At 38.5% G+C, this 22,344-nt stretch overlaps 1 protein-coding gene across 2 annotated transcripts in view; it reads right to left on the bottom strand.

Moving 5' to 3' along the window:
- Nucleotides 1–22,134, bottom strand: part of FOXN2 (forkhead box N2) — a 46,860-nt gene extending 24,726 nt beyond the window's left edge. The window contains exons 1-2 of one of the 2 annotated variants that reach the window (XM_034427430.3): nucleotides 21,842–22,134; nucleotides 6,672–7,222 (exon numbers count right to left, since the gene is read on the bottom strand). In XM_034427430.3, the coding sequence (XP_034283321.1) occupies nucleotides 6,672–7,208 (537 nt within the window). In that variant the 5' untranslated portion in view covers nucleotides 7,209–7,222; nucleotides 21,842–22,134. Of the gene's footprint in view, nucleotides 1–6,671; nucleotides 7,223–20,938; nucleotides 20,990–21,841 lie in introns of those variants that run through there. The other variant, XM_034427431.3, reaches the window with a different exon arrangement.
- Nucleotides 22,135–22,344: the final 210 nt, after the last annotated feature.

The raw sequence follows: 22,344 nt of genomic DNA, 5'->3' as shown, positions 1-22,344 counted from the left end.
AAGCTGCATCACCTAATAACTATGGGAGTCAGTTAACAGGATTGCAGCAATTGCCGTCATTAAACAAGGCAGTTTTCACTTTACAACCACAGCAATGGAAATTCTGGCCCCAATTCTCTCATAAGTCAAGAACTACTCATACTTTTGTTCAGGATTTATGGGTTTTTTTTAATCCCAGTGGATTAGGGAATAAAATACTCTGAAAGCATATTGGTTGAGTGTTTTGGAAGCTTTTTTTAAAAAATTTGATTTATATGCCGCCCTTCTCCGGAGACTCAGGGCGGTTTACAATGCGTTAAGCAATAGCCTTCATACTTTTGTATATTTATACAAAGTCAGCTTATTGCCCCCACAAACTGGGTCCTCAATTTACCTACCTTAGAAAGGCTGAGTCAACCTTGAGCCTGGTGAGATTTGAACTTACAGTAATTGCAGACAGCTGGTGTTAATCACAATGCTATCAGTCTGCTGAGCCACCAGGTCCTTAATGGTTATAACTTTAATCCAGGCATGTAGGAAGGGCACTAATAAGAGAGAAAGCTTCACAATTAATCTTTAATATACCAAAAACAGTAAAGTAACTGTTTAAAAAGTGAGCATTTTACCAGAAATTTGTTGTGCCAAATAATGCAGACAACAATTTGCAATTTTATGTACATTTTAAATATTATGAAACATTTTTTATATTTCTTGTGGAGACATACTCCACAGGGGAAAGAGTCCATTTGATTCCAGATGGGTTTTCCATCACCTGAGTGCCTTATTTAAATTGTCATTCTGATGGTGTACTAAAGGAAAGGGACAAAATGACTTTAAAACTCTCCATGAAAACTGGCCTCTATGTGAGCTGCAACAAGGTTGACTCAGCCTTCCATCCTTTTGAGGTAGGTAAAATGAGGACCCGGATTGTGGCGGCAATAAGCTGACTTTGCATAAAAAGAACACCGCTTAGGGGGGGCCGAAAGCCCTACTAAGCAGGTATATACAAAAGTATGAAGGCTATTGCTTAACGCAATGTAAGCTGCCCTGAGGCTCCAGAGAAAGGGAGGCATATAAATCAAACCAATAAATAAATAAATAAACAATAAATAAATAAACAATAAATAAATAAACATTAACTCAGATGAAAAGCCTTACTACCACCATCATACCAGAGAGAGATACTTGCAATGCAGTGGTGGGTTGCCCCCGATTTGCACTGGTTCTATAGAACCGGTAGTAAAACTGGCAGGAGGCTCCACCCACCGACCCTGATGTCATCAAAACGCTTCTGTGCACGTGCAGAAGCTTCTGCGCTTGTGCAGAAGAGCGTGCATGCGAGCAAACCTCGTGCACGTGTGTGGCCCCGCTGTGAACCGGTAGTAAAGGTAAGTAGAACCCACCCCTGTTGCAATGTAATGAAACAACATTCAACGCATTTGACTTGCATATCTTGTTTCCATTGTATAAGCAGTTCCTCTTTAATTTCTACAAAACCAGTTCTGCAGAATAACTAAAAAAGCTAGCTAAATGCCCTCAGATGCTCTTGAGTTAATGTTACATCAAAACATACAAACACATGTGCACTTGGGATCCACCCTCACACCTGAGTTTAAAAAGACAGAGAAGAGAGATGACATCTCCCACCTCCAGCCAGGAGCACACTGCACAGCTTCTGCCTTGCGCTACCAGTCACTCATAAGCCAGCCAAGCAAGAGGAAATGCTACCATGGCAACACAAACCAGGCTGCTTAAAGAGCTGGTACTTTACACACTAAGCTCTCCCTGCCACAAACAGCACAACTTTCAAATAACCCATTTCTCCTACTTTAGGCAACAGAACTAACGCAACATACAATTTCCAGTTTTTCTAGAACAACCACAGTCCTCCTACCATGCAAACTCTGTAAGGTACACCTCAACGCTGGCAAAATTTAAGTCACCTGGACAGGTAGCAAAGGAAAATCAAGTGCGAACAAATACAGTCATTCATTCTGATGGGATGGCTTACAATGGATACATTTGGATAAATTCTTTATATTCATTTCTACTCAGCTGAATGCACGAAAAGTACTAACTAGGCAAAGAACAAATCTACACATACATCCCATCTTTTCCCTTCCCATTCTCTACACATTCAGTTTGGAAGTCCAAAGCAGAGTTGTACTCAATTCATGTTTGCTAGAATGTAAATATAGCTCTATAATAAAAGTTGTCCAAGATTGTGCAGTTATATTTATGTTCTAGCTACGTATTTAAATTTCACAGCTGAACCCATGGAAAATCGGGAGAATGAAGATAGCCTCAACTCTACTTTGAAGCCTTGTGGACTTTCCACTGAATATCTATAGAGGACATAGGGAATGGTCTTGAAGCACAGGAGGAAGAGTTGCTAGCACAGCAACAGCAAGATAAGGTGGTCATGAATCTGTAACTGAGTAGTAAGAGAGAGTGTATCAAGCAAGCTCTTTCCTAGTTCACATGAAAAACATTCAAATTTGGAAGCCTATCATTATAGATGTTGCAATAAAAGTAGTCCTAAATGCACTTTTTCAAAAGGCAATTGGGCTTTGTTTTCCCTTGAAGACATTTCTCTTCTCATCCAAGAAGCTTCTTCAGTTCTGAAGAAATCCAATGCCTTTTGAAAAAGTAGCTTTGGGACAACCATAATCTGGATGATTGAAAATCTCCATAGACAATAAAAATAGTCCAAGACCATTTGGTGTTGGTTTCAGAGTCTGGTCTACTTTGCAGGGCTCTAGTCCTTCATTTTTTCAATCACGTGTGTGGGATCTGATTGCTGCCCTGATCTGCAATTTCTTGCAATCATTTTGCATCTTCATTTCTCCTAAATACATGTATTTCTGTACTTGCTTTTTCTAATATATCAAACTACAATTTTCCCTTTGTAATTTTATCATTACATGCCACTTCCATCAATATATAAATATTTCTCCATATTTCCCAAAAATATGTTTTTGCGCTCGCTGCTCATAAATAACATCACAATGTGTGTTTCGCGATTGTCAGCTTAGTAAACTTTGTTTTGGGCATTGGTTTAAAGAACGCACATTTTTGTAAGCGTACAATAAAATGAGAAGTTAACTGATTTGCCACCAATCCCTAGTTTAGTCAGATATAATTTATAAATCATTAAATGAAGTGTTAAGCAATAGCAAAAAAAAAGGAATGGCAACCCACTATACTCGTTATTGCTTGATTCTTGTAGCTCAGCCAATGATGCCACCTAGCATACACATCAGAAATCCCTCTTTACCAAAATTAATCCACATTTCTTATTAGTTATCACAAACATTGTAAAATATACCGAAATAGTTACAAGAACAAATCCAACACATCTAGTTAACTTAAAAATCTCAAAAGCGGACAAGCTTTCAGTAGTTTTTGAAATTTCTTCATCAACTGAAGTATTATAAAAAATAGATTATGAGAGAATAAAATTACATTTAACTACACTGTTAAGAGTTTAGTTCAAATGTGTGCAGTGTGAGATCCAAGTTACATGCAACTTCTGAATTCCTTGGATATAGTTTAAAGAGAACTTGAGAAGTTACTATTAAATTGTCATTTTCAATACACTAGGGAAAGCACTAGATTTATGACTGGATTTTAATCTTATTAACTCTTATTTTATTTTAATTAAACTGAAATGTAAGATACAGAAAATCAATTTTAGTTTTTAACCTGGCTTCATTCATTACTTTTGGAAAACCACCTTGGCATGTTACTCAAAGAAGTACTGTTGGAGATGTAAGCATTTATATTATACTCTACTGGTCATTGGATACTTGGCTTATTTCCAGCCCTATTATTGTATTTCTGGGATTAAGAAGTAAGTAAAACAATGACTGCTTTCCTGTTCTCAGAAAAATATAAAAACTTCTCGTAAATTATTTTTCCAGCATGAATTTTAAGCATTCACTGTCAGACCTTAAGAGGTTAGCTATGCATTCCCAGTAACAGTTTTCTACCCCTCTCTGCCACACCTTGGCCTGCCATACCCTACTTACAGGCAAATTCAGTCACAGAGTTTGACTTAGCTGTTTTTTCCACTTATCCATTATGCTGAATGAAAGATGCCTAAGCCTTCCTCCCAACACTGAAATTGCAAATGGGGAAGGGTGGGTACAATTCTTCAATCCCAAAGATGAATAAACACCAGAATACTTTTTCTTTAATTATACCTTTGCTTTGTACAAGTGAGACACCTTGATTCTGAGCTGGCAATGTAATTCAATTACTATAAACACCCTGGATTCACAACTCACATTGTTGTGATGTGGTTGGTTTTAGTGGGTTGTGTGAAGGAAGAAAGCTGTTTGAAAACTTGGAAATGGTCCATTTGATATAAGCAAAACAAAGCAGAAGTTGGCTTCACTCAATACACTACTGCTAAACTCACAATTTAACCTTATAAACATAATGCCTGTAAACATAATAACCCCCCAATATATTAGGGCTTAACAGGATGAATTGGCTCCCACAATGCATTAAGGCAATGACTGAATTCCCAAAACAGTAAACTGTGAATTACCAAACAATAGTTTAGCCCATTGTGTGAACAAATCTAGCATGTTATGTGAACCCAGCCTTTATGTCTTCAATGCTCTTGACTACATCCAAGCTGCAGAGGGGCAGCATAAGTATTCAGACTTAATTTTCATTCTAAGAGACAGAACCCCATTCTACTGAGTACAAAGGAAGGTATATTCAGCAATGTCACCCCAAATTTGCTGGGTCCTAATGCTGGTAGTCTCCACAACTAATTACTGTTGCCCAGAAAACTATATGGATTCATATACCTTTCCTTTTAGAGCTCAAGGTGAGGTATATGGTGCTTATTCCTCAAACCCAAAGTCACCCTGTGAATTTCCTTTGCTAAGGCTGGATTTGAACCTGTAATGCCGATCAACACATTACCTCAATACAAAGGCATATGGCTTTATAAATTATAGGCAACATACTAGATTTTATGTTGTTTGCAGCCTTCACACTGATGACAACTTTTCAATATTTCTTCATGATATTAACATCAGAAGGAAAACAAATCATCCAAAATGATGGTGTATATTTAAAATTACTCCTTTTTAATCTGAACTACAAAAAACGTATGTCCATCATAAATAAATAAATGCAACAGCCTGTCCAATTATGGCTCTGTCTTTCTATTCTAAATCTTTCATAATCAAAAACATTTATCACAACACACTGAATACTTGTGACAGATTTTCACAGGTGACTTACTGTATGGGGTTCAGTCGAGTAAGGATAGGAAAAATAGTCTTATAGATATCAGGAACTAAGACATGTAGAATTCAAACGTTGGCCACCAGTATCTTGAATTGGACCCAAAAGCAAACTGGTAACCAATCACATCATAGATGTTAACACTGTCCAATCTGCTACCTTGCCACAAATAAGATAGAAACAATATATATGGAAAAGATCTGCTAATGGCTAATATCAAGTTGTCTATCTAAATATATGATCCAGGATTTAAATGTTAAGACTTTTGCTTAGAGATTTTCAATGTGGCCATTCTGAGACTTGGAGGCACTTGATCAATGCTTACACAACAGTTCTGTCTAGCCTTTGAACCAGTAATCCCTGCCATACCAGTTTCAGGTCTTACAGATTGGGAAAAACCTGTACCACGAATCCTGGACAACTTCTAACGTTTAGCATTAACAGTGCTGAGTTGGGTGGAACAATGGTTGCCTGGGGAGAAGGCAGCTTCCTAGGTATAGAAGTGAGAGAGGAACTGATAGCAAAGCCGAGGATGGAACTGGAAGGCATAAGCTCATTTCCAGCTGTTCAATTCATGCAAATGGTATTTGTTATCAACACTTTGTGGGTACAAATATTTATCATTTGAATTCTAACAGGAAATCAAGAGAAAATACATAACATTTCATCCTTCCATTCCCCTCCCCCAACAATCACCTTATAACGTAGACTGAACTGAGAGAAATTGCTCTAAAGTTACTCTTTTACCAAATACTCTGTTTCCCCGAAAATAAGACATCACCTGATAAGAAGCCCTTTTGAGCGCATGCACCAAAATAAGCCTCCCCCCGGAAATAAGCCCTCCCTGAAAATATTTAAATGCAGAGCTGGAAATCAGGTAAGATAGCAAGAGGAGCCCCATCTTGCTCCACGCGCCCCAAAATAATACGATCTCCCCGAAAATAAGGCCCAGCGCTTATTTCAGGGTTCAAAAAAATATAAGACAGGGTCTTATTTTCAGGGAAACACGGTAGTATTTTTTTTAATTGGGGCAGTATAAAAACCATCGGTAAATACTCACCCACTGAGTTTTTACACTTTAGAACTGACCAGCACACTAACTTCTGAACCACATGGGTTCTACGTGATGATTAAAAGATGTCAGGCTGTCAAAACAGAATGTAACAGCCTTATGTTTACAGTTTCCTCAACTAGGTCTCTCTGATGCATTGACACTGTAACGATTAGGCTGTCTAATCAACATAATTTGAAGTCCCAACATATCTGGAAGGCACCTGGTTTAGTAAAGCTAGTATAAGGTAACGAAGACCCCAAACCTTCCATATTTATTTATGTTCTACTAAACATTTGAATCAAGGGTTCCACAATAAGGAAAATGGGTTTACAGTCATTAAAAAGACATATGTAAACAACTCTAATCTCACCTTGCCAAGGCTTCTCTCCACCTTTCGGAAACACTTATTCAGAGAAAGATTATGCCGGACGGAGTTCTTCCAGCCGGTGGGAGCCGTAGCAAAGTATGGGAACCGTTCCAGAATCCAGCTGTAAATTTCTTTCACTGGCAGGCTTTTATTAGGAGAATGTTCAATTGCCATGTATATAAGAAGGCTGAAAGAATATGGGGGCTTAGATGTGGCAGATTTCTTCTTCGGATTAGAATAGCAGGAGGATGGATACGTTGGCACATTATCCCCCTCAATATCATACAGAGGACTAACAACTGGAAGACCTTCACTTCCCAGGCTAAAGTTCGTTAGGAGATTACTGTTTTCATGCAGCCAGTTCAAGTTGGTGAGCTCATCGTCCGCAACTTCACTATCCACAGCTGTGGCTTTTGGTCGAGCAGCATCACCTGCCTCCGGCAAGCTTCCCATTCTTTGGATATGCCTTAGACCTGCAGCTTTCTCTACTCCTGGTGTTTCAGCTTTCTTATCCGGAGTCATTCCTGTTACTGGACCCATTTAATCTTGTAGGCCTAGACATAAAAATAAAACCCTAAGCATTAAAAGGTAGGTTGTTAGTGACTCTATATTTAGTTTGATCATTGGATCATCTAGCTCATCTATTATCTAGGCTTTCTATTTTAACAAATTTTCATCTATATTTTTACAAAACACCTGACAAAAATGTGATAGACACTCCTTGTTTACTGATTGCTTTGCTTAGCAATTTTTTGCAGTTATAACAATGATGAAAAAGTACCTTCATGACAAACCTTGCATTTACAACTTTTATAGGTCTCTAAAGCAAACGAAAGTTTATTAAATTTATTTAGAAAATTTATATAGCTGCCTACTTGCTCACAGCAACTCTAGTGGCTTACAAACAATAAAACCACAGTATAAAAAAATAACAAACAAACCAATACCCCCCCCCCAAATCCAAGTTGAAATAAGATCATGAGCACACCGTGTCACAGTTTCACTTCGTGATCACTTTGTTTCATATCTGAGTTGCCAATCCCAATTGTGGTCACTAAATGAAGACTACTTGTAATCTTATTAATGGTGAAGTAGTGGTTTATTTAGATTTGAATCTGTAAGCGATAGTCAGGATTCTTGATTTTCAAAAAATGCATTTCACAGCAGAAATATCCCACACCTTCACAATAGTGTGGGCTGCTTCTTCTCTGCAGTACTTCTGGAAACACCATGCAGCCACATACATATTTTTATTATTTATTTATTTATTAAATTTATATACCACCAATCTCACTAACAAAACGATAATATGACCAATATTGATTCTTCACTTGGCCATTCTAGAAAAGACAGCAAAGGAAAAATCTCTACAAAGTTTTCCATACCTTAGTGCTCAGAAGATATTATTGCTACAAAAAGAAAAACAAGAGCTCATAGCACCCTCAAAGCAGAAGTTCGAAATGGCAAAATATACTTATTCTGGTGATTATGATTATAATATTTACTATCCTAACAGCTTGAACATTCAAAGCAGACAAGCTAATTACTTCAGCAACTAGTATGAACTTGTAAAGTAGATCAGGATTATTAAAACATTAAAACATCCATAATCTAGTCCAAAATCCACACAGGCAAATGCTTTTATTTAGTCAGCAATGTTTACAAAATATTTGCAAACTTTTAAGTTTCCAGGTACTTTATCTTAGGCAAGATAGAAAAAAAAAACCTACTGTATAATGCCAACCAAAATCCAGTTAATGCAAGGCTAGCAAACTCACAATTGAGGCTAGCACATCTGCTACTGTCATTGAGGTTTTTAGAAGCCAGAATGGCACAACATGCCATGGCCAACTTGCTGTGAAACAACTTGCCGTCAGCCAATTTAACAAATACAAAAGCTAAATTAATTTTCACGGAACCTTGGCCAATAATAATAAAATAAAGTCAATCCAGAAATACAAGCATTACAGTAATTTTGACAAAAACATGGTCACCAATAATAAAAGTAACTGAATGAAACAATTGTTTGAATTGTCCCATGGCGAATTGTCCTGCAACAACTGGCCACAGCGAGTTATCCCAGACCTGTCACAGCAGCAGTCCCCAACCCTGGTCCATGGGAACTGGGCCGTGCAAGCAGTGGGTGAGCGCACAAAGCTCCATTTGACAGCCCCCAATCCACAGGCCAGAAAGATTGGGGACCACTGTTTTAGAGGCTAATGATTGTTTGAGCAAAATGGAGAAAAGGAAGATTCTGTTGGAGAAAGTTCAGAAAAGATGAGACTCATTTTGAAGAACTACAGCAGAATACTGGAGATAGGGGTTTATCTTCCAGCATATCCTTTTGCTTGCTTGATGTGTTTTTTAAAAAATATTTATGAGATCTATAATCCATTAGAAAGCAATAAAAATACTAAAAGCACACAAAAATGACTGAAAGGTGGTATTAGTAACAATGTTGCTCTGATTTCCTACATTATATGTTAAAGATGTTTTTGTCAGTGTACACTTCTTTAGAAATTATATTTAGAGGGTTTTTTGGTTTTATTTTCTATAACTACTCTGTGACTTTGTCAAAATATATTTAAGATGTAAATATGTTTAATTTTTTACTGTTATATTTCATTCATAAACATATAAAAATTATGTTTAAAATTGTTCATTGCCTATTTCCTTTGAGCTGGGACCTATTATCTTGTTTTTCATAGAAATATCAGTCCAAGTTGTGCAAATTCAAATAATATGAGCATTTCATGGGATTATCAGTATTAATTGACACCTACCTGTATACAGTTTATGTATTAAACTCCATAATGTATTTAGTATGCTAGTTTAGTTAATCTTTTATAGCTGCAGATAAAAAGAAACTCCCCCTAACTTTCCATCTGTTAATAATTCTTACAACAATTACAAGCTATTAGTCTAATAATATTAAAACTGGAGGAATCTCCTAGCTAACCCTTTGGATTTAGCTGCGATTTCCCAAAAGGCACAGGTGGTGACATGACAAAAACTTATTATGCACTCCTCTGATTTTGAGAGAAATCAGAAATACAGCGAATGTAAGATAAGATGGCCTATCATTTTCATCTCAGACTAAATGTTCAGCTTTCACTGGCAACATGCTTCCACTTAAGAGCACTGAAGAGTGAAGACATCATCTGTAATACAACAGGAAGTCATTTAAAGAACTATAGGTTGGCTTGATGGAAATGTACCATCACAATACATTCTGAAGAAAAAAAATACTTAAAGTGCAGGATATGAAGTGAAAAAAAATTGGCCATGGAAAGTATTTAACTGGCTTATGCATGAAAATACTAATGGACTAAAGGTACATGATATTGCTACTACTCACCTGCACTGTGGTTTAGCAGTATATCTGCTTCTATTTCAAAATAAAGCACTTAAAGATCATGCCTATGATCTTTAAGTATATTAAACTACCAAGAAACAATAATAAAAGTAGTAGATCTATCAATAACTAAATGCTGCATAACTGAGACGATGGTTAGTCACAATTTACACACCATGTTTACACAATTTCACTGCATTCAATGCTCACCACTTTGATGTCTGCAATTTAGGTTTGCTTTGCTGTCAAAATCTGACTTGCCAACAGTGAAAGGAAACACCTTCTACAACCAATATACACTAAGTTGTGGGACTCCTTGGTGTTCTCTGAGCTTGGTTATTTGCTTACAGACATTTCATTATTCAAATAAGTAGCATCACTAGTGCCTGTTGCACTGATAAGTGCATTAATATTACCTAGATGGTAATGCAATTTCTGCAAGCAACCAACCAAATTTAGAGATCACCAAGGACTCCACAGTTCAATCCTGAGTTAGATATATTCTTGACTATTGGATGCACCAAGCTCTTAAAAAAATAGAAGCCCTTCCAGAAAGATGGTTGGATCATAAATAAATTTAATGCACCATGCATTTAGTGACATTAAATTGTGAACCAAAAAAGCCTAAAAACGTCAAGATTTTTGCTAACAAGCTCAGTATTGTTTGGACCCGGTCAAAGAGGCCTCCATTTGAATGTAAGGAATTATTTTTTGTATATAAGAACACATTTCCCAATGGGAAGGATAAACTCTGTAATACACAGTTTTTCTCTAAATTAAAACACCATAAAACCTTTACCACAAATGTATTAAACTTGTAGCTTACAACAGAACAGCAACACCATGCTTGCTGGTTTGCTGTAACCCACCTTGATTAAATTCTGCATCAAAGTCATTTGGTAAGCTGTAAAGCAGTGGAATTTATATTCTTTCTCTACATAAAAGAAATACTATCTTCATTTCACAGTAGGAACCTAGAGCACATCAGTGTGAATCAAACAGAGTTATGACATCTAATCAAGTGCAGGTTTCTATAGCAATGGCACTGTGATTTCTTCAAACCTAACTGGCAGCTGATTTGTGGCAAAATACACCATATTTTACATATGTGAACATCCACAGAAGAAAAAGCATTCTGGGAGGTTGCTGTTTTTACCACTCTGTCTCTCTCTCCCACGTACTGAGCTGAGAGAGGGCTGATTTTCTCACAATTCACAATAATGAAGGGATTTTAATTCTAGCTACCTAGTAGTGTTTCTCTCCACCTGCAATGTTATTCTTTGCCACACAGAGCTGATAAAGTCATCTAGCTTCAAACAGCTTGGAAGGAAGGAATAATCTTAGCCAAAAACTGTTTTCCTTTTCACACCTTCTATTTACTGTCTCAAATACCTAAAAATTGCCATACAATATAAATCCAGCTGTTGCTGTTTTGCAGTATTATTTTGTATATAATTTTTCAAAGTACTGATTTTACATACAATTCAGAAACATTTCCACCTACACAACAGATTTATGATAAAAGTATTTGATTTCAAATTTTCAAACAGTTATTGTGCATTCCTGTCTTCCAAGCCCTTAAGTTTCTTTGTTAGTCATGAAGTCTGTACTAAGCAAGTAACAGTAGACCATAGTGTGAATAGACTGGTAAACCTATTCAGTGTTAACTTTTGAATCAGGTATGCAAAAAGTTGAAAGAACAAAAGAACAAGTCCCAGAACTTGTTCAAAAATATCTTTAATTTTAGTTTTTAATATGATACATTAATATAGTGCAACGGATATAAAACTAAACAAAATAAAATTCAGGTTATGTCCTGCTCACTTATTCGGTCTGTCCATTCTCTTTCAGTAGAATTTCAGCCCAACACACAAAAGTTTAAAGCGTCTGCCAAATCAAAATGGCACATCTCTGCACTATGCTATGATTTCAAAACTAGCTTCAAAGTATAATCCAAGTTAGTCCTAACAACAGTTTATTCATGATGCCAGATTAAAAAATAAGCAAGCTGAACAAAGAGAAACAGATTGCTAGGGGAAGGTTAGAGAGCTTGTGAGCTAGGCTAGCTCATCCTGTGAGCTAGGATAGCCCATCTTATCAGAGAACACAAAAAGACATTTGATCAGGTCAGAATATCTATCCAGCTTAGTCCAGTTTTCTCCAATTAAGAATCCTCCAACTATTATGTGTCATTTCTCATAATTTCCAGCTAATATGATCACACAGAGGAGAATTAGAAGACCAGTGGTCCAATTGGGAGGGCATCACATAGGGAAGGCTAGCTATTCCAGTTCAAACAAATGTTCTTGAACTGGAAATACTTTTTAGTGCCTCCAAGCAACTGAGCATTTCTCTCCCCCTGCTTGTTTGTGAGGAATAGTCACTGTGACTTTTTTTTTCCTTGAAAAGCCAATTACAGCTTTGGAACTGCTGAGCTGAACTAGTACCATGAGTAATTATCAAATTCCTAATTATTTTCATTAATCAGACATTCTATATGTTTTAAAAAATCGAAATTACAAAGCTTCGCCCAAGAAAGTATATTTTGCCTCATGTTATATCTTAGGTAGGAATTTTTCTTTCCCGTGGAAGGATCCTCTCACCTCCTTGTCCATAGTCTGGGCATCAGAGCCCCCTCTTTGAGAGAGATGGGCGGTTTAGAAATAAGAAATATAAATAAAATAAAATAAATAAAATCAGGCAACCTGGGAAGGTTGAAGCTAGCAAGTGTGCTGTATTCCGAATAGTGTCATGTTCAGCTTCCATGACTTCCTGCTTGCTCAGCATTGCACGTTCCAATCAGACTCTGAACAAATGGACTGTGCCCTCATTACCAACACTTAAACCTTTGGCATGTAATGCTAGAGTGCATTATGTTACGATGCTTTTAGGGCGTGTGTGTGCAGAAGAGTGCAAGTGGAGGCAGGGAAGGAAGGAGGATTGTTACCAAACCTGTAATTATTAAGTGACATCACATAAAACTTGTTTTTGTTCCAAGCTGAACTGGTTTAACAAAATAAGGGAGGAATTCCATGTGATAAACAGAGATAGCTGAAACAGCACTATAAGGCAGCGAGGATTTTCATATACAGAGCAATCAAAAACCGAAAACCAACAGTGGAACTTTGAATATTGTTTAGCATTATGTGAATAAAGAATATGGCGAAGTTTACATGCCAGTTTAGGTTATGGTTTACTGATTGATAGAATTTTACAATAACTTAAATCATAATTTAGAATGACTGGAGTCATCCAACAAACTAAGCCAAAATCAAACAAGCACTTGATGGTTTAGATTAGACTGACATGTGAATTCAGTCAGTATCTCTGCTTGCTGTATGTGTGTTTGACAATCAGTTATACGGGTTCAAGTATATTTGAGCCTGAAACACAGAATGTTAGCTTGATCGTGGAAACTGAATCTATCCTGATATTCAGCATCTTGACAGCTCATTAGAGTATTTTACCTTCCAGCTTTCAAAGTAGATGCAGCTTCTTTGAAATCAATGCCCATTTCGTTCTGATACCTTAATGTTCTAGTAGAGCACAGCATGTGAACAGAGAAAAACCTAAATAAGCAACTTAAGCTTCATTTTTCTTAACCGTCAAGCGCAAGAACAATCATTCACAGAAAGTAGGATATATTCTAGAAAAATGCAAGGTATCTAAGGCAAGAATTATATTCATTTCTTTTTCCCTTTGTTCTCAGAATTTACCACATATGTGCTAGTATATACCACCCATCTCACTGGAGCTGCTACTGGGATCAGAGGTCAGATTTAAATCCCAAAATGCACTGCAGAGAGCCTATACTTGATTACAATCCTACTTACACCACTATGTATCCAAGACAACTGAAACATTATGTTCTCCTCGGGGATAAAAACCTACCTCTCAGTCATAGGTTTAGGCAAGCTGGCATATCAGTCGACCAGACGAAACTGTGCATACTGGAATATTGCTCAGCATCAAAGATCCAAGTTATTGTTGTTTCTCTGTTGCCTGATGGCAAGACCTTCTGATAGTTAAATCAGTCTTAAGATTTTAAGGACATCCAGGATGTGCACTCAGCTTTGCATTATTAATGAGACATGTCAACAGTCAGCCTTTTTCCCATAAGCATCAGGTGGCTGGTCCATTTTTTAAAAATGGCTCGTATATGCTTATATGTACTCATCCTTTGTTGTAAACCTTATTTAGCAATTAAAAGAAAGGACTGTTGCAAAACCAGCTATGAAAACTAGTCTTGGAAGTATAAAGCTGTTAGCAAAGAACCCAGATAACTGGGACTTTCCACAATTGCTTCTCCCGGGTTCAAACAGTCCATGCCTTCATATGCTCAACACTGAAAAAAGTAGAAGTTTGCCTTAAGAAGGGGGGGAGGAGTACATGTAGTCCTCGACTTACAACAGTTCATTTAGTGATTGTTAGAAGTTACAAGGCATGAAAAAAATGACTTACGGCCATTTTTCACACTTAAAACGACTGCAGCATCCCCGTGGTCATGTGATCAAAATTCAGAGGCTTGGCAACTGACTCATACTGATGACAGTTGCAGTGTCTCGGGGTCATGCGATCAGCTTTTGCGACCTTTTATACGCCAAGTCAATGGGGAAGGGAGTTTCACTTAATGACCCTGTTACTAAATTAACAATGGAAGTGATTCACTCAACAAATGTGGCAAGAAAGGTCATAAAATGGGGCAAAATTCACTTAACAAATGCCTCACTGAACAACAGAAATTTTGGGCTCCATGGTGGTCATAAGTTGAAGTCTACCTGTATGGAACAGAGCAAGGTGGTTTTCAATGTGAACATCTGCTTTTCACTTTGAGAGGTTCTCCACATTTCGTACCTAATGATGATACAATCATGCCCAGATAATATCTATTTTTTGTAGCGTCTTGATTTTGTTGCTTTCCTTTTACACCCATGAGTAAGATAGGCTTAAGTTCTTCTTAATTGCATCAGTATTAAAATAATGTTTTCCTTCTTTCCCCCCACACCATCTAAAGATAATTCCAAGTTATATGGAATTTACAATGCTTTGTTATGCATTATGTTGGAGGAAAGTGAGGTGGGCAGAGCTGAAGGGGCAATCAGTTTGTCTTTCCTGCCAATTCAAAAATGGGCAGATAACACTCTATAGTGGAGAGAGGCAGAGTGGAAATTTGGAAAAAGCTGCATCAGAATTAAATGTTTCAATGTCAAAATTAACAGCTAGACTTAAAAACAATTCCGCTAGGCTAAGAATTAGTTCAACAATTTTTTCAATAAGCCATAGGTATGCACAATATGTGATTTTTTTTTCATTAAGTGATTTTCAGGGGGAAAATAACAAGAAAAAAAAGGAGTATTTCCAGTTGATTTTAGAGGCTCAAGTGAATCAACACCTAAACATTTCTAGTTCCTGAAACACTAACATAAATCATGGGCCAAACTAATTACATTGCCAATTAAAATGTCAAATTAAATATCTTTCAATAGCATAAGTCTGTTTTTGTATATATGCAACTGAACATTTCCATTCATCCCACCAGCTGTAACTTTTCAGAATATCAGGCTCAGATTCTAGCAAAACTTGGAAGAAAATAGTATATTCTATTTTTGGACAACTATTGAGCCTGACTATAAATGTGGCCTTCTGCCAACACACATAGCATCATTTGTTTGATAAAATGTATAACCACAGACAGGCAGTAATTTGTGATGATTTTGCTTTGCTGTATATGTATATATCTACTGGAATGGGTAGGGCAAATGCATGAGCATGAAGAACCAAAATACACATACAACTTGATTTGCAAAGCCATAGCTCTATTTGGAAAAATTCTGTGAAGTCTGAAAGGGCTCCAAGAATGTCTATAACCATCCCATCTCAGTAGTTAGTGGCTGAGCACAGAGTAGGGATAGTGTTTTTGGACTGGCATGTATACCTGTAATTTTACGATTATGCTATAAATGCTCCCACAAAATGGCTGTTTTGTCACAATGCACCCATTTCGCAGAAGGCAGTAGAAAGGCAACAGACCAGAGACGTTAGGAGTTGACAGCATGCAAATATGATAAATACATAAATTAATATGACTGTTGGCTTGGGGAATATTTTCTGAGACGCAAACGTACAAGATTTACAAAATAAATAGATACAAGATGTCCAAAAGATGTATAAGAGAACCTACTTCTCAAAATGCCCACAAGTCAGAGGACTGAATCCAATGGCCAACAGTCCCTTCCAATGTTTTGATTTTGTGGTGATAATTATTCTGGTTTTGGTATCTGAGATTTTATAGACATAGTAGCCCCACAGTGAGATAGGCGGCAAATAAATTTAACAAATAAATAAACATTTCTCCAGAGCAAAAAGTTAGTATGGTGTTTTGATCAGCATGCCAGACAAATTAGAAAATCATCCCTCATTCTCAGTGATGGTCACTACAGCCCTATGTGGTTATAGTTCTCCACATAAAGAGGAAAACAATCCCCCCCTTTATAATCTAGGGAAATGTCTGGTGACTTCTACTTCCACAGGAGCTCCCTGTGTAATATCAAACCTAATAAACAGTGAACTCTGTAATGTACAACTATACTCTAATAGTCCTAAATGCAAAGAGGGAAGGAAGAATAGTGACTGTCAGCAACTTTTCCCCATTTTCCAACCTCTTATCTAACTAGGTAAGAACAATTCCAAAAGCCTTATGTCCATTTAATTTTCTATAGAGCCAATCACTGCAACTCTTTGAGGCCCCACAAGCCCTACAAGCAAGGCCAAATAGCTCTGAGGGCTGACTATACCATATTTCTTTTCAGATCAAAAAAGGGACAATTACACAGGATAATTAATTTAACTTTATTGCAGAAGGCATAGACTTTGATTCAATATCTCATATTACAACATAAAATGAAATAAGGTAAGACTGGTTTACAACTACCTACTTGTATTACAGCCAACCAGATGCTTGATGCCCTCAGTTTCAAAATGGAATGAAAAAATAGTTTCTGCCTATATTCCACAATGAGTAAACAGAATAGATGCTAGGCCCGTGATGGCGAACCTATGGCACGCGTGCTACAGGGGGTACGTGGAGCTATATCGGTGGGCATGCAAGCGTTGCTCTAGTTCAGCTCCAGCGCGCATGGTGGGACCGGAAGTTGAGAAATGGGCTGTTTCCGGCCTCCAGAGGGCCTCCGGTAGGGTGGAGAAGGCAGTTTTTGCCCTCCCCAGGCTCCTAAAAAGCCTCTGTAGCCTGAGTTGGGCGAAAAACGGGCCTACCAGGCCCTCTGTGCCATTGTGTACCAAAAGAGGGGGAACGGGGGGGTGTATCGTGCGCATGCGCAAGGGGGCAGGGCGCATTGAATTATGGGTGTGGGTACGCGTGTGTGTGATCCCCCTGAGCTCCCCCTGCTTTTGGCACACAATGGCAAAAAAGTTCGCAATCACTGTACTAGGCTATTAAAAAATTGTATTGGCCCTCTGAAACTTAAATCCTTTTTTGCTCAACTATATACAGTTCTGATACAAATTTACTTAGATTTTCTGCCTGAGGCTTAGAAGGAAAACAATGTAATTTTGCCTAATAAAATATTATCTCTCTTTTAGGGAAAGATCAAGTTGACTGTGAAAATGCAAAAGATCTTGTCAAGATACTAGGAACAGTAATGCAAGTACGGTAGTTCAGAATGACAGGCTCATGTGCATCAAACATATCAAGACAATATGAGGAAACTGCCTGCCAGATTACTTTTGTGTCTAGATGGAGTTGAAATATTGGACCATGTAATGTATAAAGGTAAGAAAAACTCCAATACAAGGTCATGATTGCTCTCCTGGCATTTCCCATGCTCCAAATTCTAGTACTTATTAAAAACCCATTGCCTGGGCTGCACAATTGTTCATTTCCCTAGTTACAACAGGGATTTTTGTTCCCTTTGAAGAATATAGATTTTTACGATTCAAAACAGTTTGGATGTGCAGTCTTATGCATACTTAATTGCTTTTCTGAATTCAATGGAACACACTTGAATGGATACATACAGCACTGTGCAAAAAGCTTTTTGGATATTATCTACACAATTACTGTTACTTAAGTCATTTGTCCATGTGATTTTAAAACTTTTTATCTTCAAGGAATTTGTTCCATATTAGCACTGGTGAAGCACTAAGATTCAAACTATGGGCATGTAAACTATGATTGGAGAATATGGGGCTAAGTGTGTGCTGGCCCTAGCCTTTACTTCTTGTGTGCCCACCTAAACTTATCCATCTCATACATTAAAAAACAAGATTTGGAGAGGATAATAGTTTCATTAGTCTTCATTTCAAAGTAGCAAAAGACCTTGATAAAATCTAGTCCATATCACCTGGGAGGTTTTAATTTTCTAACGAAAAAGTCAGCATATGTTTTGGCCTACATTAACTTTGCATAGCAATATACATTCTATGCTCAATAACATGGGCAGAAACTTATGGTTTTCTATATGTTGCTGAACCACAACTGTAGTTCCTTCAGCAAGGCTGTAAGTGAACATAGAGAATTGTAGTTTACCAACATCAAAAGGAACACTGTTCCAAAGGGGGGAGAGGAGATGAATGATAAAACATGCAGCCATTACACAAATGACATTAGAAATCAGGATACAGGTATATAAAGGTGGAGTATGCCCTATAGAGTCACTGCACACATGCCATCATTTTGATATAAACTCAGTTTGCAGCAAATGCCAACTCTTCCTTTAAAGATTGCCATTAATATTTATTAATTATTATTACAACCATGGCAATCAGATAGTACAATGGGACGGAAACCACCACTGTTATAATTGTTGGTAGAGAACATGATAAACTTTATAGGGAAATCCTCATTCATCAGTGACATAATGCAAGCCATCTGAAGAGAACATCATCTAATAATCTGTAATGAAATAAAGAATTTATGAATTACACAGCCCTTTTTGGAGCTGTGCTGGAAGTTGAGAAGGCCTCAAAAGCTTAGTAACTGTATTCTTGCAAAAGTGAGTACTTATATTTAGTAACTGAATTGGAGAATGTTATTCCAAAGTTCAAGATGGCTTTCAATAATAATAAGTGAACATCATAACAAAATGCAGTTAAAGCCAAAATTAAAACCTCTCATTATGAACAATTGTTAAAAGGTTAGTGAAAGGTTTTCCCCATTTTCCTAAACAGTGGCACCAAGTACATTGCTTTAGAAGTACATTCCATATTTCAATACTGGGAAGTCATATTCCCAGCTTCTCACTACTTAGTAAAGAAAATTAGTGCTGTGTATTTAGACTAGTTCAGCCTTCTCCCATTTGGTGCCCTTTGCACTTGTGCAAATATAATGCTGTAATTCTCAGGCACAACTGCTTTTTGAGATTACTGTATTTCAATACATGAGAGACTAAAATTAATGGTTTAATATGGTAATCAATGACTATGAGGGGCACATTAAAAATATGTTACTAAGTATTCTCAACTGTATTTTCTAATTCTAAACAACTGATCTCTACAAAATGCTGCAATTTTTTCATCGCAAATACAATAAAAAATAAACACAACTAAGTAAATGGTAAACTGCTTAGAACCTTATTTGGGTTGAACAGCACATAAATTGTGCTAATAAATTAAAAGGAATAATGTACTTTAACGTAACATGTATTTTAAAAGAGTAGATACACATACATGTTTATCTGCAAAATCTTTGTGGAAGAGGGAAAATACTAGCATCTTCTAGATAACAATGCAACCACCTCCAATTTGCAAGAAATGGCTTCAGATGGCTTACAGTAGATTGTTTTCCCCATTCGTGTTCAGGGCTATTAGAAAAGAACAATAGTAGACCATTGTTTCACTAAGTTCTCTGTTTCATATATACAGAGATGGGGTTTAAAAGTGTGTTTAAAACTGAGGATGTATTTTATCAATATTTCAAATATGTTTGCAATTGTGCAGTTAACAATTTTCAAGGGGAGATTCTATCCTTTCTACGCCGTTTGCACAATCAAAACGAATTGGGTGCAAGTTTGTTTCCTGCACTTCCATTCAGTTTTATCAATAAAGAGTTTGCATTATTTTTTAGCAGCCGGAAGCGAAGAAAAGCGGTCCACAGGGGAGGAGGGGTTGATGCAATATTGCAGAGATTGCATGGAGGGGGTTCCTGTTCTTAAGCTCCCCTGGAGGAGGAGGAGGAGGAGGAGGAGCTCTACCCTGTGCGCCTGGCTTTGTGTTGAGCTGCTTACACAGAGCCACACGCTCCCACAGTCGCCCGTGTGACCCCATGGCCGCCTCTCCCTGCGCAAGGCTTTGCCGGCCACGTGGCTGTCACAGCCTCAAACCAAAATGGGGGAAGCAAAACTGGCGGAACTAAACAAATCGCAGCCGACGACGAGGGGGGAAGGGAGAGGGGAGATCCTACTTTAAACTGGAAGAAATGTAACTTCCAAGAGCTAAGTTTTCTGCCCTCTGCTCGGAGAGATTTTAGCCGTACAACTTGACACGGAAGAAAACTGACAAGCTTGTCCCTTCCCTCCCTGGTTGTTTTAAGGCTTATAACATTTCAGCGGTCGCTCAAGCGTCTCTCTTCCCCCTCTTTTATTATGACCGTCCGTAGGGAGAAGGGACCACCGCATGGCAGCGGATCTCCCACGAGAGAACAACGCCAAGTCCAGGGGGAGAAGAAAGGAGGTTTTTGCGACAGCTGAGCAACCCGAAGGAGTCCCCGGAGTCTTAAAGCCCAATTCCCTGATCGCGGAAAGGACTCGAGCACTTCCTCACCGTCACGGAAACTCAGCCCTTCCTCCCCCCCCCCCCCTGCGTGCCTACTCTCGAAGCCGTAAAACTCTTCCCTCGAAGAGACGCCGCAACGCCTCCGGAGTACAACTCGCAGCAGGTCCTATCAATGCCCAGACATTACCATTATTTCGAGGCTATAATTGGAAGATATTTCCCCGTTTGGTCTTCCCGTTTTTCGATCAACAGGCACAAATCGTCTCCAGTAGTTCTCCTTCATCCAGAAAAGAAGCCTTTCTCGCCTGTTCCCATGCCTTCCTTACTCGTTTAATTTCACTTCTCCCCCGCGTCCCATTTGAACCGTCGGGCAGACCCGATCGCTCCCCATGCAAAATGCTAACTGCCAATCAACCCAAAGTCAGTCTTCCCCCGACCTCTGGCCTCGACAAAACTGGCTGGAAGAAGCCCTACTTCGCGGCTTGCGGAAAGCGACCCCTCTTTCTTCAAATCGCTCCTCTGAAATTCTTAACCTTCCTCTTGGTCTCCTCCTCCCACCCAGCAAAGAGGCCACAAAGCTCTGGCTTGGCCATGCAAATGTTTTTCCTCCCAGATGAGCAAACAGAGCCTCTGAAGGTACAAACTCCAATTTACACAGATCTTCGACATGCGCTCGACCTGATCACCTTTCCCTCCCCCCCCCAATTGCAGCCTTTGCTCGATTCCACCCCTCGCCCGAATTAAATCTTTAGCCGGAGCGCGCGGAGACACGCAAGCACGCCAGCGGCGCAATTTAAGCCTCCGCGTTACCCAGCTCACATTGTGCAACCGAGGGAAGAAAAGCTCAGACAAGCGTCTTACTCAGATACATTTTAGCCCCACATCTGGAAAAAAAAATTTAAAAAAAGGAGGGAAAGGGAAAAAAGAGAGAAAGAGGCTAGCTAGAACTTAACATTTAAAGGTTTGGAAGTTAAAAATAAATGGAAAGAACAGAAAATCCCAGATTTGGGGGGGGAGGATGAAAGAAATGATATTTGATTCCCGCCCACTATCCCCAGAAATAGTTAATAAAAGAAATAGTCCAACTCACTGTACTCATGAAGCAGGCGCATGGGGAGGGGAGAGAGGATGGGGGCACAATATGGCAGCAGTAGCAGCAATATGGGAAATGTGTCACAGAACAGCAGCGTCGCCGCCTCTGGCTTTCCCTGCCCTGCGAAGCAGCAACAGCAGCGGCGGAGCCACCTCCTCCCTCTGTCTCCCCATAGCAACAAGGCGTCCGAGCCATTAACTCCTCCTCCTTCTCCTCTTCCCGCATGCTAACCTTCCTTGCTCACCGCCAACTTTCGCCTCCCTTTATTCTAAATGGGCCGACTCCTTTCCTCGCTTCTCCTGGGACAGTCACAGAAGAACCGAATCCGTTCGAAAGGAAAAGGGCGGGCTGGTATTTTTTGCCGGGGTGGGGAGCGTTTAGTTCATATTAATTCCTGTAAGTATGCACACACAACCGGCACCCCGTGGTCCTCTGAAGAAAAAGCCATGGAGTTCCTCTAGTTCCTTCCACACCTTGACCTTGAAATCAGTTCATTCAGA

The sequence above is a fragment of the Pantherophis guttatus genome, chromosome 1 (assembly GCF_059756535.1).
Source record: "Pantherophis guttatus breed Tessera chromosome 1, ASM5975653v1, whole genome shotgun sequence".
Classification (NCBI taxonomy): Eukaryota; Metazoa; Chordata; class Lepidosauria; order Squamata; family Colubridae; genus Pantherophis; species Pantherophis guttatus.
The sequence above is the reverse complement of the archived record's forward strand: the minus strand, read 5'-3'. Positions and strand labels throughout refer to the sequence as shown.